An 18,582-nucleotide genomic window follows, 5' to 3' on the forward strand; every position below is an offset into this window, starting at 1 on the left:
TGATTCCACGATTGCGTTTGCAGCCCCCGCCCCGTTCCCAGGACACTCCCGGGGGTCAGCCCGGCCCTCCGAGTGTCTGTGCCAGCCCCTGCCCTGGGAATCCTGCACGGAAAACTCGGGAATCCCACACGGGACATTCGGGAATCCTGCACGGGAGAGCCCTGCAGGGTTCGGGGATGTGGGGCTGTCAGATCCCCCCTGCTCTCAGCCACATCCATACAGAGCACTGAAAGGCCTGGCACACGAGGTTTGTCGCTGCAGGTTCTGCCCTGGGGTCTAAAAGCAGCAAAAGCTCAGGCCAGGGGTGTCCAGTTCCGAACCTGCCAAGTTCCCCGTTCGGCCGGGCCAGGCTGTCCTGGAGCTGCTCGGATTCCCCTGGCACACCCTCACCAGGAGCAGTGCCCGGGGACTTTTCCTCTTTTGTTTTCTGCATAAAGCCCCAAGAAACCCAATTCTCACGGCAGCCAGCACAGGGGGTTTGGTGCCAAGGTGCCAGGGTCAGCTTTCCTGCTGCTTTCCAGAGGATTTGGGCTGGGCTGAGGACGAGCTGCTGAGTCCTGTCAGAGCGGGGATGGGTGAGGAGCTGCCCAGGCTGCAGCAGAGCCCAGGGCTCACCAAGCTCCTCTCACAGCTCAGCATTTCCTCCAGGGACCATCTCCTGCTAAGTGGCTTTGGAACTGAAAACACGGCAGGAAAAGCATTAAAGCATTAATTAAAAGAAAGCAAATAGCAAGGGAGGTCTCCAGCCCGACAATACCTTTTCCCCACACTAGTTGACTTTTTTTTCAGTGGAATAGGAATTAATAATCTTCATTAGATTTGCTTACATTTGCCCTTTCTGCAGAAAATCCAGTCCCCACAGCTGGGCCTGGACCACGCTGACAAATCAGGTGGGGCTCAGCCTGGCACAGGGCATGTGCAGGGAAGAGGCTGCCAGGCCACCACCAGACCCCCCCTTCTGCACCCCCTTATCAGCCCCACCAGCACCTGGGCACGGCCAGTGCTGCCCTGGGCACCGCCCAAGGGGTGCTGGCACCCACAGGGATGTGCTGGCACCCACAGGGATGTGCTGACATCACGGAATGGGAGCAGGAAAAGCAGCAAGGGCAGAGGACATCCCACAGGATCTGTGTGCAGGTGTCACCCCAGCTGGGAATGGAGATGGGACTGAAGGCAGCACCAGTGAGGGCTGTTCCCATCCTGCTGGGGCTCAGCAGCTGCAGGGGATGCCAGAACCTTGGAGGCTGTGGGATCATGGAATGACAGAAAGGTTGGGTTGAGAGGGACCCCAAATCCCCCCCAGAGCCACCCCTGCCATGGCAGGGACCCCTCCCACTGTCCCAGTGTCCAACCTGGCCTTGGGCACTGCCAGGGATCCAGGGGCAGCCACAGCTGCTCTGGGCACCCTGTGCCAGCCCTGCCCACCCTCCCAAGGAGGAATTCCTGATTCCCAAGATCCCATCAAATCCTGCTTTGAAGCCATTCCCTGTGTGCTGTCCCTCCATCCTTGTCCCCAGTCCCTCTCCAGCTCTGTTGTCTCTCCTACCCCCAGACACTTCCTTATCCAAACAGTTCTCTCATTTCTGCCTGAAGTCCATGAACAATCATGTCCATAGGACACTGTTCTTATCTGTCATGAAGCCTATAAAAAGTTATGAAATATTTGGGGTTTTGGTGACTCCGTGCCCAGTCTCCCTGCAGGGACAAAAACCCTTTGGGACTTGCTGTGAATCATCTTCTGTCCTTCTCAGTGTGCACCTTGACAGCAGGAACAAAATGCCTCTTTCTTTTGTCTGTCGTGACTGAGAAAGGGCATTTCTGGGTCACAGGGGCTTCCAACACCTTGCTGTGGGTGAGGGCGGAGAGTGGAGTGCCCAGAGACGTGGGTGAGGCAGAGCACAGTGTGAGCTGGGTGCCAGGAATCCCGGGACGAGAGCTGTGCCCAGTGCTGTCCCTCAGAAGCGAGCTCATCCTTCCAGCCAAGCATCACTTTTGCCACATCACGCTCTGCTGCCATGCCAAGAACAAGCCCTGCCCAAGAGTCCTGCTCTGCAGACACCTGAACCCACCCAAAACTCGCATCCAGGAAATTGAGTCGCTGCTCTTGGTAGAATCAGGCCCCCCCAAATTGCAGAGTGGGTGGCGCAGGGTGGGAGGGATGTGAATAAACAAAGTCTGGACAGGTCTTGATAGCAAATGTTTATCTAAAAGCTGCCCCCACCCAGCTGTGTGACTCAGCTGATTTTGGGGAGGTTTTTATGCCAGGGATGAGCCAGGGTAGATTAAAGTCTTCAATTTGTTTATCCTCCCCCCAGGAAAATATGAATGCTCTCAATTTCCCTTGTCTAGGAGAGACATGCAGGTTTTACAGTGGAACTCTGAGTGGTTCCTCCGAGCAAAGTCCCGGGTGTGTGACCCCGGGGGTGGCAGGACTTTATCAACCCAATACCCTTTTAGCACAATTTCCAGCGGCCAATCCCACCCGAAGCTCCCAAAGCAGCCAGAGCAAAGGCAGGGTGATTTCTGTGACCCTGCTGGAGCTGACAGCCCAGCCATCCCCCCAGCCCCCCACGCCCCGAGGGACACACAGAGGCACGGACACTTCACAGGACGAGCTTTATTTGCCTGTTAGAAGCTGTTGGCTCCAGCGTGGCAGGACCTTGCAGCGCTGCCAGGGCGTTCCTGCGGCTCCTTAGTGGTACTTGCGGGCCAGGGCGTGGGCGACCACACGCACCAGCTTCTGCCAGGCAGCCTGGCAGTCGGGAGTGAAGTCCTTGCCGAAGTGGGCGGCCAGGACAACGACCAGGATGTCACCCAGGAGCTGTGGGGACAGGAGCAGCCTCAGGTTAGCAACGCCTGCACATCCCCACTCCAGCAGCCACATCTCCCCAGGAAGCCTGAGCTCTTAAAATCCTCCCCCAGGCCCTTTCTAAGATGCGCCTTAAACTCGGTCTCTGCTCTTACTCTGAAGGTTCAGGTTCTGCTACCATAAGGAAAGGGTAACCAAAAATTCTCCAGCGTTTTTTGGGCTAAATTTTTCTTTGTCCCTTCTGGCTTTGTTTTGGAGTTTCTCTCAAGCACGAACAACGAGCTCATGCTGACACAGGGGGATTTCTGCCAGCCCCAGCCCAGGGACAAATGCTGGGGTTAATTCTCTACTGAGATACTCTCGGATCCTCTTTCGGCATCCAGCTGCCATGTCCCGCTCCTCACTCATCTCTCTGCTCCCCTCTGTGCCAAACTTTGCTCTTGCTCCTTCTCTTCCCCCTCAGCTCAACCTTCCTCCTGCTCAGCCACTGCTGTCACTTTGTTCTCCCCTCCATTCCCTCTCTGACACCACGTCCACGTCCTCCCCATCCCCTACCCTCAGCTGGCCCCTGCACGCAGCCCTGGCACCTCTCACCTGCACTGGGTCCCTCCCCGCCCTGCCCCTCTGCCCCCAGCACCAACCCCCAGCCCCTCTTCGTGCCCCGGGTAAATCCCTCTCCTTCTGGGGACCAGGGTCAGCGGACTCAGGGGCACGGCTCACCCTGAAGTTCTCGGGGTCCACGTGCAGCTTGTCGCAGTGCAGCTCGGACAGCTGGGAGAAGGTGTTCTTGATGCTGTCCAGGTTCTTGACAGCGTCCCCGAAGGAGGTGAGCACCTTCTTGCCATGGGCTTGCACCTTGGGGTTGCCAAGGACGGCGGTGGGGCTGGACAGGTTCCCAAAGGAGGCAAAGAACCTCTGGGTCCAGGGGTAGACGATCAGCAGCCTGGGCAGAGACACGAGCACACACAGTCACATCAGCGCTGCCGTGCCCACGGTGGTTCCCTGTACCTGCAGTGCAGCCCAGCAGGTCCCCACAGCTCACCCACCTGACGAGAGCTCACCCACCTGGCCACAGCTCACCCACCTGGCCACAGCTCGCCCACCTGGCCACAGCTCGCCCACCTCACCAGAGCTGTACTCACCTGGCCAGGGCCTCGGCGCCGCACTCGGCCACGTTGACCTTGCCCCAGAGGCCGGTGATGAGCTGCTTCTCCTCGGCTGTCCACTGCACCATGGTGTTGGCTGGAGGTTTGCGTTGGCTCCGGAGGAACTCGGCTCTTGCTCCCGAAGGATCGCACGCTGGGGAGCCGCTGTCCAGCCCCGCTTTTATCCCCTGTGCCCGGCCCCTCCTCTGCCCTGTGCACCCCTCATTGGCTGCGCCCCCGCGGGGGCCCCAGCGCTGGCACCCGGCGAGGGGACACAGCCCCGGGGAGGGGACACAGCCCCAGGGTGTGGCCCCAGGGCAAGGTGCCCAGATGGCCTTGGCTGGCCCCCCGCGCTCCCCGTCCCTGATTTCCAGCCCCGTGCAGGGTGACATTATCTCCAATATCGCCACACAGAGTCCCAGCACGGCCCCGTGCGAGTCCCGCAGCAGCTCCCAGGGACGGTGCCAACCCCCGAGGCTGGAGATGAGGGCTTGGGGCTCTTGGGTCCTCCTTCTGCGTGCACCACAATCTCCTTCTCTCCTTGCAGGACCCGCCAGGCTTTGGGTTCTCCCCTTGCTTTCCCATCAGCTCTGCAGAGTTTCACTGACCTCAGGATGACACTGCTGAAACCACAGCAAAGCCTCGCAGCCAAGAGGGAGCTCCTGTCTCGAAGAACCCCTTGGCAAAGGTCAGGCAAGGTTGGGAAGATGTTACAGCCCAGGGCAAACCGCCTGCCTGCGGGGTGTTGGCTCACAGGGCGTGAGGAGAGCTGGGATTACTGGGATCCCACAGATCCCCAAATCCCCGAGGCTGGCAAAGCCCTCCCAGCCCAGGGAGTCCCAGCTGTGCCCCATGGCCACCTTGGCACCCTGAGTGCCACCTCCAGGTGCCACCTGCAGGGATGGGCACTCCAAAGCTCCCTGGGCAGCCCCTGCCAAGTCCTGGCTACTCTTTCCAGGAAGAAAGAACATCTGCACAGATGTGCAGCCTGAGGCAGTGCCTGACCCAGGGATTCAGCAGCTGGATGAGAACTGGGAGAGGCAGCCAGGGCTCCTGGGGCTGCTCTGCTGCTCCTGTGCCAGCTGAAGGGGGTGCAGGGGATAGGGATGGAGCTGGTGGGGCACAGGAATGCCCTGGTGGGCTCTGGATGACCTTGGAGTGAAGTGTTTGTGTTTGCTGCTGCTCCCTGCAGGAGGGGGCTCAGCCTGGTCAGGCTGGGGGTGACTCTGTGCCCCAGCAATCAGCACTTGGTGTTCCATGGAATCACAGAGTCCCACACTGCTCTGGGCTGGAAGGGACCTTAAATCTGATTCAGTCCCATCCCCTGCCACGGGCAGGGACACCTCCCACTAGCCCAGGTTTGTTCCAGGTCCCATCCAACCGAGCCTTGATGGTTGTGTCTGTTCCAATCTGCCTTTGCTAATCTAAGAATGACAGCGACTTTAAAAAAAACCCCAAGCCAGCAACACCCCACATGCAGGAAGTTCCAAGCCATGGCCCCAGTCTCCTTCACTTCTCCCTCTGCACATGGAGCTCTACTCCACTCACTCCGTGAAAGTCTTAAAACATTAAACCAAGCATTGTTACCCAGTGTCTCCAAAAAGTGCCAGCGTGTTTCTGTTCGTATTTTGTGCTCTTTATTTGGGTTTTGTCCTGAACATTCCCCTGGGATCCCCTCTTAGACAAGTTTCACTTGCATGAGGGAGATCGTGGCTCATTTTATCCCATGTATGTTCTCCCATGCATGTTTTCCTGTGTTATCCCGTGTTATCCCATGTTTGTGAGCATTTGCTCCCCCCGCCGCCCTGTCCCTCCCTCCTCATTCCCACAAAGAGCCAGACATGTCCTGGTGCTGGAGCAGCTGGTGTTTATTGGGTGTTTATTGGGCGCTAATTGAGTGTTAATTGGGTGATTATTGGGTGCTAATTGGGTGTTTATTGGGTGTTAATTGGATGTTTATTGTGTGTTTATTGGGTGATCAGAGCCCAGCAGAGCCCGAGGAGGGGTCCCCGGGGGTGTCTCCAGGTGCCAGGGGCTCAGTGGTACTCGTGGGCCAGCGCGTGGGCCACCACTCGCACCATCTTCTGCCAGGCAGCCTGGCACGCAGGGGAGAAGTCCTTGCCGTAGTTGGCAGCCAGGACGACGATGAGGATGTCACCCAGGAGCTGGCATGGAGGGAAGAAGCCGTGAGCTGGTGCTGCCCTGCATCCCTCCCCAAGCCTCTCTGGGGAGCAGAGCAGATCGATCCCGGCCCCGAGCAGGGCACCGGGCTCCTGGCACAGCCTGTGCCAGCTCTGGCATGCCCCGGGGTCCCTGCGTGTGCAGGATCCTGCCCCCAGCACCTTCCTGTGCCTGCTGTGCTTGTCCTCCCTCAGCTCCCACTGGGTTTAGCCCTTCCCTCCCCAGCCTGGCTGTCCCTGGGCTCAGAACCCTCCTGCCAAAGTGCCTGCGCTTTTTTTCCCTTCTGGTGGAACCACTCCCTCCCAGCCAAGCTCAGCTCTTCCCTCCAAACCCAGTCTCAGTTCCTTCCCTTCTGGCAGCTCCAGGATGTTTCTTCTGGCCAGCACACATTTGTCTCTGCATTTCTGCCCATTCCCCTGGCCTGCCTCCATCTCACAGATCCCAGCCCCAGAACTGCTCTCTGTTCCCCCCAGATGTGACTTTGCTTTCCCCTCAGTGTCCCTGCCCTCCACAGGCTCTCCACAGCCCCAGGGTTTCTCTCCAGGTCTCTCTGACTGTCAGACCCCTCTGGGACCCCTGGAGCACCTCCCGAGCCCAGACCCTCTGCCCAGCCCAGGCTGGGGCTCAGCATGGCTCACCCTGAAGTTCTCGGGGTCCACGTGCAGCTTGTCACAGTGCAGCTTGCTCAGCTGGGCAAAACATTTCTTAATGCTGTCCAGGTTCTTGATGGCCTCCCCGAAGGAGGTGAGCACCTTCTTGCCATGGGCACGGACCATGGGGTTGCCAAGGATGGCTGTGGGGCTGGACATGTTCCCAAAGGAGGCAAAGAACCTCTGGGTCCAGGGGTAGACGATCAGCAGCCTGGGCAGAGAGGCAGGGACACAAACAGACACTGAGACATTGATGCTGCAGCAGCTGCAGTGTTTCCCTCTGCAGGGGCAGCCCAGCAGGTTCCCAGGGCTGTGTCCACCTGGGCAGAGCTCACTCACCTGGCCAGAGCTCACTCACCTGGCCAGGGCTGCACCCACCTGGCCAGAGCTCACTCACCTGGCCAGGGCCTCGGCGCCGCACTCGGCCACGTTGACCTTGGCCCAGAGGCCGGTGATGAGCTGCTTCTCCTCGGCTGTCCAGTTCACCATGGTGCTGGCTGAGGGCTTGTCTGGGCTCCCTGAGCAGTGTGAGGACGTGGCTGCCCAGGATTTTTATACGGGCTTGGCCTAATCTCAGTCGCAGAGGCAGTGCTTGGGGCTGGGGAGGGAGCGGGGCTGCACGGGGGCAGATAGTGCCTTTGGACTCGGGCCAAGGGGGACAGAGGCCCTTTCCCCTCCGTGTGTGACAGGACAAGCATCCCCTCGGCCCCGAGCACAGCTGGGACCCCAGGGTGGCACAGGCAGGGTCCCTGCTGGGGACACCAGCCCCTCCTGCCCAGTGAGTCCTTGCACAAGGAATTGTGGAATCCCAGACTGGTCTGGGTTGGGAGGGACCTCAGAGCCCACCCAGAGCCACCCCTGCCATGGCAGGGACACCCCCACTGTCCCAGGCTGCTCCAGCCTGGCCTGGGACACTTCTGGATGCTTCCCTGTGTACCCAGAGAGCCTCTCCAGCAGCTGCACTGGTGCCCCAGGGCACTCATCATAAGCTAAAACGTGGGTTTAAACTCCCTGAGGAAGAATTCCAAGGGCTTTTACATTTGAAGATTATTGAGCCGTGGAGCCATTTGAAGGAAGTCTGCAGTGCTGGGCTGGCCCAGAGGCTGTTTGCAGCAGTGGCCACTGGCCCAGTGACAGTCAGTGGCACAAGCTGGCAGGGAGGCACAGACAGCCCCAAGTGCCTGGAGGATGGCAGGGTGAGCTGGGCAGGACTGCACCAGCCCCGAGCCAGCCTGCAGCCTGTGAGAGCTGGAAAAAACAAAGGCAAGCACAGCCCAGACAGTCCCAGCCTTGGGCTCGCCCTGGTGCTTCATCCATTTCTACAGGAAGAGTTAATTTAATTATGGTTTAAACCCCTGCTTTCTGCCGAGGAGGCAGCAGCCTGGCTGGGAGGTTTTGGGAGCTCGAGCTGGGAGTGCCTGCTCAGGGAGGGGACACAGCCTGGCAGGGAAATGCTCCTCTCTGTGCTGAGCAGGGCAACTCCTGCAGCTCTTTTGGAGCCTGCAGAGTCCAAGGGAGATCTCATTTTCCCACTGCAAGCCCAGCGACCCCCGACAGCTCCTTGCCAGACAGAAGCCAGGCCCTGCTCTCAGCCTGGTGTGGATTTCTGCTCAGGGCCCATCCTTCCAGCTGGCTGCTCCCTTTGGTGTGGGTGGAAGATCTCTGAACTCCTGGAATCACAGGATCATGGCATGGCTTGGGTTGGAAGGGATCTTCGAGATCATCTCATTCCAGCCCCCTGCCACAGGCAGGGAACCTTGTGCTAGCCAAGTCTTGGCCACACACTTTCCCCTTCCATGGACAAGAGCCTTCCCTTTCAGAGACAAACCAGCCCAAGGAGGGCCAGAGGCAGCCCCAGGAAGGCCTTGGTGACCCAAGCAGAGTTTATTGGTCCCTGATTGCAGCAGTGTCCCCGCCAAGCTTTACAGAGCCCTTATCAGCAGCCAGGGCATCCGTGCCCAGGCTCTGCCCTGGAGCCAGGCCAGCCTCCATCTCCTCCAGAACACCCACAGCCTTGTGTCTCAGCAGGTCCTGAGGGTGGCTGTGTTCTTATTTTTAAATCCCAGAAGATTTGTGTTGGAAGGGACCCCACAGCCCATCCGGGTAGGGTCAGAGCAGGGAACCATGGAACTCCTTGGGCTGGGAGGGACATTAAAACTTGTCCTGTCCCAACCCCTGCCATGGCAGGGACACCTCCCACTGTCCCAGGCTGCTCCAATCCCAATGTCCAACCTGGCCTTTTGATCAACTTAGCACATTAAGGAGGGGTAAATTTCTGCCTAAGCAATGAACCTGTACAAATTTATATCCTTGCCAATGCCCCAGGAGGAGAGGCCCACGAGCAGCCACAGAGACACAGAACACAAAGAATTGCAGGAAATGCGGTTTTTATTGCCTGTCACACACACAGGTGCCTGCCGAGGCTTTAGTGGTACCTGTGGGCCAGGGCATGGGCCACCACCCCCACCAGCTTCTGCCATGTGGCCTGGCAGGCAGGGCTGAAGTCCTTGCCGAAGTGGGCGGCCAGGACGATGACCAGGATGTCACCCAGGAGCTGTAGAGGGGAAGGCAAGAGGGAAATGAGGTCAGCAGGGTGCTGGGCACCCCTTGGCCCTGCACAGCCCCCCAGGACCAGGGTAGCCCAGTGGGACCTGGGGCTGTGGCCAGGGAAGGGCAGGAGCCCTGTGCTGGCCATGGGCACGAGTGTCCACCTGCTCCATCTCTGCTTCCTCGCACATTTTCCAGCCCCCAGGCTTTTGTCTGCCTTTGCTTTTTCTGCTGTGAGACCCCAGAGCCACTTCAGCCGAGGGTCAGGGCAAGGTTCACCCTCTCCATCCCCAAAGCCAGGCTCAAACAGAGGCTGAAGCAGAGGCAAACATCCTGCCCCTTTTCTCCAGCCGTGCCTGCACAAGCCCCCAGACCTTTAGAGAATCTCCCTGTGGCTGTCACCAAATCTGCCCTTGCAGCCCAGAGCCCAGTATCGCCCTGCATTACTGAATTCCCAACCTTCCCCTGCCCCCAGCTCCCACTGCAGCCAGCCGTGTCCTGCTGGGAAACTGAAACACAAGGCACTGATGCCTGTTTGAAATCCCCCGGCACTGAGGTGCTCTGAGGAAGGAGGGGCAGAGGGTGAAGCTGCAAACACAACTCACCCTGAAGTTCTCGGGGTCCACGTGCAGTTTCTCACAGTGCAGCTCGGACAGTTTGGAGTAGGTGCCCTTGAGGTTGTCCAGGTTCTTGATGGCCTCCCCGAAGGAGGTGAGCACCTTCTTGCCATGGGCACGCACCTTGGGGTTGCCAATGATGGCTGTGGGGCTGGACAGGTTCCCAAAGTTGTCAAAGAACCTCTGGGTCCAGGGGTAGACGATCAGCAGCCTGGGCAGAGACACGAGCACAGACACGGTAAAGCTGCATGGCTGCAGTGTTTCCCTCTGCAGTGCAGTGGGGCAGGTCCCAGAACTGCACCCACCTGGCCAGAGCTCACCCACCTGGGCACATCCCACCCCTCTGGGCACATCCCAGCCCTCTGGGCACATCCCACCCCCCTGGCACATCCCAACCCCCTGGCACATCCCTCGTACCTGGCCAGGGCCTCAGCTCCACACTCCTCCACGCTGACCTTGCCCCAGATGCTGGCAATGAGCTGCTTCTCCTCGGCTGTCCAGTGCACCATGGTGGCTCTGCTGGGCTGCAGGGGGGCACAGAGAGGACACAGAGAGGACACAGAGAGGACACAGAGCCTGGAGCTGAGCCCAGACCCTGCCTGGTTTTATCCCCTGGGCCAGCCCCAGGCCAGCCCCCCCAGCGGGGCCATTGGCTGGGACCATTGGGGGTCCCAGGGGGCTGGGCTGGTCACACAGTGGTCACTCTGCAGTGAGGTGTGGTCTTCCAGGAAAGCCCTGAGAGTCCTTAACAGGCCAGCTCGGGACACAGGATCCTCTTATCTCCCTCTCCTTCGGGCCTGGCTGCCTGCTCAGCACAGGCATGGCCATCCCAGCCATCCCTGCACCAGGCACAGACCCCTCAGAGAGCTGCTTCAGAACCACGGGATTGTCTGCTTGGAAAAATCTTATCTTGGTCCACCCCTGCCATGGACAGGGCACCTTCCAGTGTCCCAGGATGCTCCAAGCCCTGTCCAGCCCGGCCCTGGGCACTGCCAGGGATGGTGTTGGTGAAGCAGAGGTCTCCTCCTCAGCTCCAGGTTGGCAGAACACCTGTATGGGGTGCCAGGTGTGAGCCCGCAGTGCTCCCTCCCTGCTGGGAGTTAAAGCCTTGCCCAAGGACAGCAGGAGCTGCCATGCCCCAGCCCCACAGCAGTGCCCATCTCCACCAGGTCGAGGTCTGGCTCCCGGCTTTTGTTTGGCTCTGGATGTCACCTGCACAGGTGATTTCCTGGCTTCCAGGCCTGCGGTGGAGCTGTGCTCAGGAAGACAAAGCCTTTCAGGGTGCTTGAGGTGTCAGGAGTCCAGACAAAACCACAGACACTGGAATTGTTCCAGGCCAGGCTGGATGGGGCTTGGAGCATCCTGGGACAGTAGAATGTGTCCCTGCCCATAGCAGGGAGCTGGAACTGGGGGATTATCCAGCCCAAACCATGCCATGCTTTGAATCTGTGGCTTTGGGTGTGTGGGAGGTTTAAGGAGTCTCATCCAGACCTCTGGAATTTCCAATTACAGACTGATATCCATTGATCTGAGAAGGCTGGAGAGGGACTTTTTACATGGGGAGGCAGAAATAGCACCAGGGGGAATGGCTTGGGCTGGGTGGGATCTTGGGCAGGAATTGTTCCCTGGCAGGGTGGGCAGGGCTGGCACAGGGTGCCCAGAGCAGCTGTGGCTGCCCCTGGATCCCTGGCAGTGCCCAAGGCCAGGTTGGACATTGGGACAGTGGGAGGTGTCCCTGCCATGGCAGGGCTGGCTCGGGATGAGGTTTAAGGTCCCTCCCAGCCCAAACCAGTCTGGGATTGTGTGATCTCAGATCCACACAGTGGCACGAGCCCTTGATCCCCGTGGGGGATTCACATCTGTAGTCACATTTTAGCTCCTCACCACAGGGTTCTATGGGACATGATGAATTTTTCCCGTGTCTGGGCCGTGGGAGAGGCCCTTGCACTGCCCCAGGCAGTGCTGATAGCTGCACTGGGGCTGTGGGGGCAGATAAAGGTATCACCCCATGCCCAGCCTGCCTCAGCCCCTCACCTGCACTGCAGGGACACGACACACCCGTGCTGCCACAGAGATCTGGGCACTCCAGAAGGTCCAAATTCATCCCCCAGAGCTGCAGAGAGTGTGATGGAGTATGTGCAGCCCTGAATTCCCAGGCTGGCATTCCCAGCACGTGAGCCAGGCAGTGCTGGCTGGCAGCTGCTCACCCAGCTGGGGATGACAAGAAATGGCCTCGGTGGCCTCTGCATTTATTGCTTCTCTGCAGCCTCAATCCCCTGGCATTGAAATTAAAACCCAGGCTGCATCTGGGGCTGTTCCTGTTCTCAGCAATGCACTCGCCTCGTCTCTGAGAGCAGATTCATTTTCAGCTCTGCAAGGCTGAACATTAAAAGGGAAATGATAATGATGCTTTTGTGCTGCCTCTGAAGCAGCAGCAGGGAAAAGCTCAGGGAGGGGCAGCAGGAGGGTGAGCCTGGGGCAGGCAGGACAACATCAAACACAGAGGCTGGAAGAGAGTGTTAACTGCAGCATTAATATTATTTTTTAAATATGGTTGGCAGATGCTGGGGTTTTGGAGCCTGTTGAAAAGACATGGTTGTGGTGAGAATCCTGCAGGCCTGGGTCAGGTCTGGTTTTACTGGTGGGGGAGCATTTTCATGGGTGGGTCGTGATGGCCATAAAGAGCTGAGGGGGAAGCAGGAAGGCAGAGGAAACAGGAGGAAGAGGGGAGAAGTAATTTTCATTGAGACAGGCCCATTCCATGCTGCTGTCCTGTACTGATCCCTTTAATGGCTGCTTTTATCCCCACAGCAGCTCTTCAACCTCTCAGTCCCCTCAGACGGGCACAGCAACAGCAGCAGCTGAATCAGCATTTAATGGGATGAGGGGCTGGTCCCTGTGCAGGGACAGTCTGTCATGGCAATGGCCTTTGCAGCCCCTCTGCACATCCCTGCACCAGCTCCTTTACCCGACCCTGTCCCACATTTACCTGACCCTGCCCCACATTTACCCGACCCTGCCCCACATTTATCCATCCCTGCCCCACATTTATCCGACCCTGCCCCACATTTATCCAGTCCTGCCCCACAGGCCCCCACTGGCCCCCGAGGCTGTGGCCAGTGTGGGACTGGTGCCTTGGAGGTCAGGGGTGATTTCCCACCACTGCAGATACCCCGGCAGGGGTGGCTTGGAATGGTGCTGGGGCAGCAGGGGATGGACATCAGGAACCCCTGGAAAAACTGGAGAGGGGCTGGGGACAAGGATGGAGGGACAGCACACAGGGAATGGCTCCCACTGCCAGAGGGCAGGGCTGGGTGGGATTTTGGGAATTAGGAATTGTTCCCTGGCAGGGTGGGCAGGGCTGGCACAGGGTGCCCAGAGCAGCAGAGCTCCCAGACTTTAGGGAAAGGGGCAGAGCAGCTGCTCTAAAGCCATTCAGGATTTCGAAAGGTTTAGGATTCATTCTCCTAGCTCAGGATGTGGTCAGTGATGAGCCCAGGGAAATGCAGCATGCAGTGTCTGAGTCAGCACAGTTTGTACAACTGTCCCTGCCTGGGACTGGCTGTGGCCTGAACGTGGCAGAAAAGAATTTCTGGAAATGCAGTTTTTTTCCTTAGAAGGGACAGGGATGGTGGGAGACACCAGGAACAGCAGAGGTGTGAGGGCTCCACAGTGGAGACTCCAGGCTGGAATTTTAGGGCAGAGTGCTGGATGTCACCCCTCAAGGAGAATTGTCTCCTGCAGCTCCAGGCACTCTGTTTCCAGCACAAAGATTCCCTTTTGTTTCTCTGCTGTACCAATCAGGGGAAAGGGAGTGGAGCTTAAATGAATTCCTCTCTGCCCCTAGCAGAATTCCCTCATTTCAGGATCCAGATTTAACCCTTGGTATCTTTTAGGTCTGACTCCAAGACGTGTGGAGCACCCCTTGCTCTGACTGCTCCAGCTTGACCTTCATGCCAAGTAATCATAGAAACATGGAATATCCTGAGCTGAAAGGGACAGAATCCCAGGATCCCTGGGGCTGGCAAAGCCCTCCCAGCCCCATGGCCACCTTGGCACCCTGAGTGCCACCTCCAGGTGCCACCTGCAGGGATGGGCACTCCAAAGCTCCCTGGGCAGCCCCTGCCAAGGCCTGAGCTCCCTTTCCATGGGGAAATTCCTGCTGAAAAAGGATCTCTAAGGACCACTGTGTCCAGCTTCTGGCCCTCCACAGGACCACCCCAAGAATCCCAACACTGGGATTGCTGGAATCCCAACAATCCCCAAGAATCCCAATACTTCTGATACAAACACATTTTAATTGACTTGGAGCCTTTCACTCTATTGCTTTAATTTTATAGGAAATCTCCTGGATCTGGAATGTGGGTTCTGGGTGACACTGCTGGGGTTGGGGGCCGAGTGCAGCAGAAATGCACCAAGAACCTGCAGGGCACAGCAGGAGACCTGCCCCGAGCCTGCTGCTCCATCCCTGTCCCTGTGTCCCTGCAAAGGGACCTGCCAGGATGTGCTGGGCCCTGCAGCCACCCCAGTGCCACAGGCTCGAGGGGACCAGGGCTGAGTGTGGTGACAGCACAAGAGCCAGCGTGTCTGGGCAAAGCTAAACGTCAGTGAAGCTGCCTCCGAGTTATCCCTCAGCACAAGAACTGGGGGACTCCAGAAATGGGCAGAGGCAGGATTTTTGTTAGGATTTTTGTTAGGATTTTTGTTAGGATTTTTGTTAGGATTTTTGTTAGGATTTTTGTTCCAGGACGTGCTCGCTTAGGGCAGAGATTTTCCTCCATGGTTTCCTCTCCCCACTCGCCCTTGCTGGGGTTCCACCGCTCGGGCTGTGGCTGCCACCAGCCCAGGGCTGGAGGGGACATGGGAGGGGACAGCTCGAGGGTCGGGGGGGGCACACGGGTTTTACAGCGGTGCCCAGGACAAGAGCCCAGCCCAGCGCCACTGGGGAGCTGTGTCCCCTCCGGGCTGTGTCCCCTCCGGGCTGTGTCCCCTCAGGGCTGTGTCCCCTCAGGGCTGTGTCCACTCCGGGCTGTGTCCCCTGTCGGGCTGTGTCCCCTCCCTGGCTGTGTCCCCTCCGGGCTGTGTCCCCTCAGGGCTGTGTCCCCTCCTGAGCTGTGTCCCCTCAGGGCTGTGTCCCCTCAGGGCTGTGTACCCTCAGGGCTGTGTCCCCCTCCCGGGCTGTGTCCCCTCCCTGGCTGTGTCCCCTCAGGGCTGTGTCCCCTCCTGAGCTGTGTCCCCTCAGGGCTGTGTCCCCTCAGGGCTGTGTCCCCTCCCGGGCTATCAGCCCGGCCCTGCTCCCCTATCGCCCCGGGCAGCCCCAGAGCCGCTCCCCAGAGCCCGCCCCGATAGCCCCGGGCTGCAGCCCCAGATAAGCCCGGCCCAGGGGGCACAGGCTGAGGAAATGGGGAGGGAGGGTCCGCACAGGGGCTGGGCTGGGAGCGATGGGCAGAGCCCAGGCACACTGCAGGCACAGCTCTGCTCTGGAATCCTGGAATGTTTGGGACCCCAAATCCCCCCCAGAGCCACCCCTGCCATGGCAGGGACACCTCCCACTGTCCCAGTGTCCAACCTGGCCTCGGGCACTGCCAGGGATCCAGGGGCAGCCACAGCTGCTCTGGGCACCCTGTGCCAGCCCTGCCCACCCTGCCAGGGAACAATTCCTGCCCAAAATCCCATCAAATCCTGCTTTGAAGCCAATCCCTGTGTGCTGTCCCTCCATCCTTGTCCCCAGTCCCTCTCCAGCTCTCCTGGAGCCCCTTCAGGCCCTGCCAGGGGCTCTGAGCTCTCCCTGAGCCCTCTCCTCTCCTTTCCACGGGGTACACTGAGTTTTCCCATCATGTTTTTCTCTCAGGGCAGGTGAGAGCTGTTACAGGACAGGGGTTCATGGTTCCTCCATCCCACCAGGACAGGATTCACACCAGGACAAGGCGTGTGCCAGCCCAGGGAGCAGGGATGGCACAGGACTCTCCCTTCCCCCCTCCCCATGGCCACTGAGGGAACCCAGGGCTCCATGGGCAGACTGAGCCAGGAAATGCACATGCAGGGAATGCACCTGCAGGAAATGCACCTGCGGGGAATGCACCTGCAGGAAATGCGCCTGCAGGATGTTGGTGGTCCCTGTGCAGAGCAGGGAACCCTCAGCAGGTGAGCCCCAGCAGCTCAGAGCAGGGGCCTTGCTGTCCCTCAGCCTCTGTCCCCAGCCCAGGTGAGCTCTGTGGGGTCTCACCTGTGCTCCCAGCCCTGCACCTGCCTCAGGCTGAGCTGCCTCTGCCTTTCACCCTTGGAGAAGGGTCCCTTGGTCGCAGCCCTGCACACAAAGTCCCAGCATGGTCTGGGAGCCACGGGAGCTGTCCTGGACCTCACATCCTGGGGTTTTCTAACAAAAGGTTTCCTGTGTGTGAGGATGGCTCCAGGGACACCAAGACAGGCAAGGACTTTTCTCCAGCTGGGTCAGAACATGTTTTATGGGTCTGGCTCTGCCTTTACAGCCTTTAGAGCTGGCAGTGGATAGAGCCAGACCTGTTCGTGGGTTGGGACTGGTTTTGGGAGGGCAGAGCTGACCTGACTCCAGATCTGACCCCAATTGTAGTCAAATAGCAGAAGTGGCTCTGAAAATGGGGTGGACTGTGGGGAAATCCCTCTGCAGAGGCTGAGTGGTTGCCTGGGGGCTCCCCCCTGCCCCAGGTGAGGCACTGACCCCGGTCCTTGGGGCAGCCCTTGGCAGAGCCTGGCCCAGTGCCCACACAGACCGTGGGGCTCATCCCAGCACCCCAGTGGCCCCGGGGCTTGTGAGTGAGCCAGGGACTCGCCTGAAATCGTCACTCACTCGGCTCAGCTCTGCCTAAACTGCGCTGGGCACGACCAGGGAGTCCCGAGAGTCACCTGAGCTGGGATGGGGCCAGGACAACCCCACACATTGCACCCATTGCACAGACCCCATTGCACCCCAGCCCAGGGCAGGATCTTGTGTGAGGCTCCTCTCCACAGCCAGGCAGAGAGGGAGATCTGAGACCAGGACCAGGGTCAGGATCAGGACCAGGATCAGGACCAGGGTCAGGACCAGGACCAGGACCAGGACCAGGACCAGGACCAGGACCAGGGTCAGGATCAGGATCAGGATCAGGATCAGGGTCAGGATCAGGATCAGGACCAGGACCAGGACCAGGACCAGGACCAGGGTCAGGATCAGGACCAGGACCAGGACCAGGACCAGGACCAGGACCAGGGTCAGGATCAGGACCAGGACCAGGACCAGGACCAGGATCAGGACCAGGACCAGGACCAGGACCAGGACCAGGGTCAGGATCAGGATCAGGACCAGGACCAGGACCAGGACCAGGACCAGGATCAGGGTCAGGATCAGGATCAGGACCAGGATCAGGATCAGGATCAGGACCAGGACCAGGACCAGGATCAGGGTCAGGGTTAGGGTCAGGACCAGGACCAGGACCAGGACCAGGACCAGGACCAGGACCAGGGTCAGGATCAGGACCAGAACCAGGACCAGGACCAGGACCAGGACCAGGATCAGGACCAGGACCAGGATCAGGGTTAGGGTCAAGGTGAGGGGTCTCACTCCCATGCCCAGGACTCGAGCCCGTTCTCTGCAGTTTTGGGGTGTTTTTGGGATGTTTCTGGGCTCTCCCAGCACAGGCTCAGGGTGCTGAGTCACGGCGCTGGCCGCAGCTGGGGCTGTGTCGGGGTGATAAGAGCGATGGCACAAACAGGAGCCTGCGGGCAGTGATAAGGCAGCCCCTGGCCCCTGGGCACTGTCCCCTCTCTGCTGAGTCAGACTCTGACACAGCAAAAAACATTTCTGCTGAGCCAGAGTGGCAGCCGGGGCAAAACAGGCAGCTCTCACAATTTATTATTGATTATTTATTTTCCTTGGCAGGAGCAGGAGGGCAGCTCCCGACTCCCCAGCACGGGCTGCTCGCCCCTGGGCCAGTGAGGGGCTCTGGAGCCCCCCGTGCTGTGCATTCATTGCCAGAGGGATGTGGGACATTCCAGCCCCTCTCCATCCTCCCAGAGAAGGCTCCCAGGGGATGCCCTGCTCCCCCCTGCCCTGTGCACAGCTCCCTGTGGGGAAACTGAGGCACAGAGCCCCGGGGCTGCTCTCCAGAAATGCCATGGAATGCCCATGGCAGGGCAGATCCCCTGCAGGAAAGATCTCTTCATGTTTGCTGTCCCGTGTCCCCTCCATCCCAGGGACACAGCAAGATAAAACCTTCCTCAGAACTAACAGAATTCCTTAAAATGTTTAAAATTCAGTGATTAGAATCTTAGCACCATGGGATCCCAGACTGGTTTGGGTTGGAAGGGGTTAAAGCTCATCCATTTCCACCCCCCTGCCATGGGCACCTTCCACTGTCCCAGAGTTGAAAATTTAGAATCTAAGAATTTTAGACTTTCTGTGCTGACAAGCACTGACCTGCAGAAAAACACTGCATTTAACTTAAAGCCATAGAAAAAGCTTCCAAAATTAAATAATAAAACTAGAATTTTAAGTGTATAGTTTAAATAAAAATTGTATATGATCACATAGTGAAAAATATAAATTTTAAAGTTTTAAAATATAATATATACAACAAAATATATATATGTATAATATATCCAACAAAATAAAAATAAAT

General features: G+C 58.6%; 3 protein-coding genes and 1 long non-coding RNA gene across 4 annotated transcripts; 1 reads left to right on the plus strand and 3 right to left on the minus strand.

The window, feature by feature from the left end:
- The first annotated feature begins 796 nt into the window (after positions 1-796).
- On the plus strand, positions 797-2,791 carry LOC148224998 (uncharacterized). Its single transcript, XR_015801886.1, has 2 exons — positions 797-1,270; positions 1,830-2,791. It is a non-coding gene; the product is annotated as an uncharacterized LOC148224998 (long non-coding RNA).
- Positions 2,603-4,110, minus strand: LOC106861759 (hemoglobin subunit beta). Its single transcript, XM_014890374.2, has 3 exons — positions 3,952-4,110; positions 3,530-3,752; positions 2,603-2,821 (listed from the first exon to the last, which is right to left on the minus strand). Exons 1-3 carry the CDS (start codon positions 4,041-4,043, stop codon positions 2,693-2,695), a joined length of 444 nt encoding a protein of 147 aa, XP_014745860.1. The 5' UTR covers positions 4,044-4,110; the 3' UTR covers positions 2,603-2,692.
- A 1,691-nt stretch (positions 4,111-5,801) lies between these two features.
- Positions 5,802-7,340, minus strand: LOC106861760 (hemoglobin subunit beta-like). Its single transcript, XM_014890375.2, has 3 exons — positions 7,183-7,340; positions 6,774-6,996; positions 5,802-6,119 (listed from the first exon to the last, which is right to left on the minus strand). Exons 1-3 carry the CDS (start codon positions 7,272-7,274, stop codon positions 5,991-5,993), a joined length of 444 nt encoding a protein of 147 aa, XP_014745861.1. The 5' UTR covers positions 7,275-7,340; the 3' UTR covers positions 5,802-5,990.
- Positions 7,341-9,155: 1,815 nt separating this feature from the next.
- Positions 9,156-10,719, minus strand: LOC106861745 (hemoglobin subunit rho). Its single transcript, XM_014890360.2, has 3 exons — positions 10,367-10,719; positions 9,938-10,160; positions 9,156-9,339 (listed from the first exon to the last, which is right to left on the minus strand). Exons 1-3 carry the CDS (start codon positions 10,456-10,458, stop codon positions 9,211-9,213), a joined length of 444 nt encoding a protein of 147 aa, XP_014745846.1. The 5' UTR covers positions 10,459-10,719; the 3' UTR covers positions 9,156-9,210.
- Between the last annotated feature and the right edge of the window lie 7,863 nt (positions 10,720-18,582).

Source organism: Sturnus vulgaris, chromosome 2 (genome assembly GCF_052056855.1).
Source record: "Sturnus vulgaris isolate bStuVul1 chromosome 2, bStuVul1.hap1, whole genome shotgun sequence".
Classification (NCBI taxonomy): Eukaryota; Metazoa; Chordata; class Aves; order Passeriformes; family Sturnidae; genus Sturnus; species Sturnus vulgaris.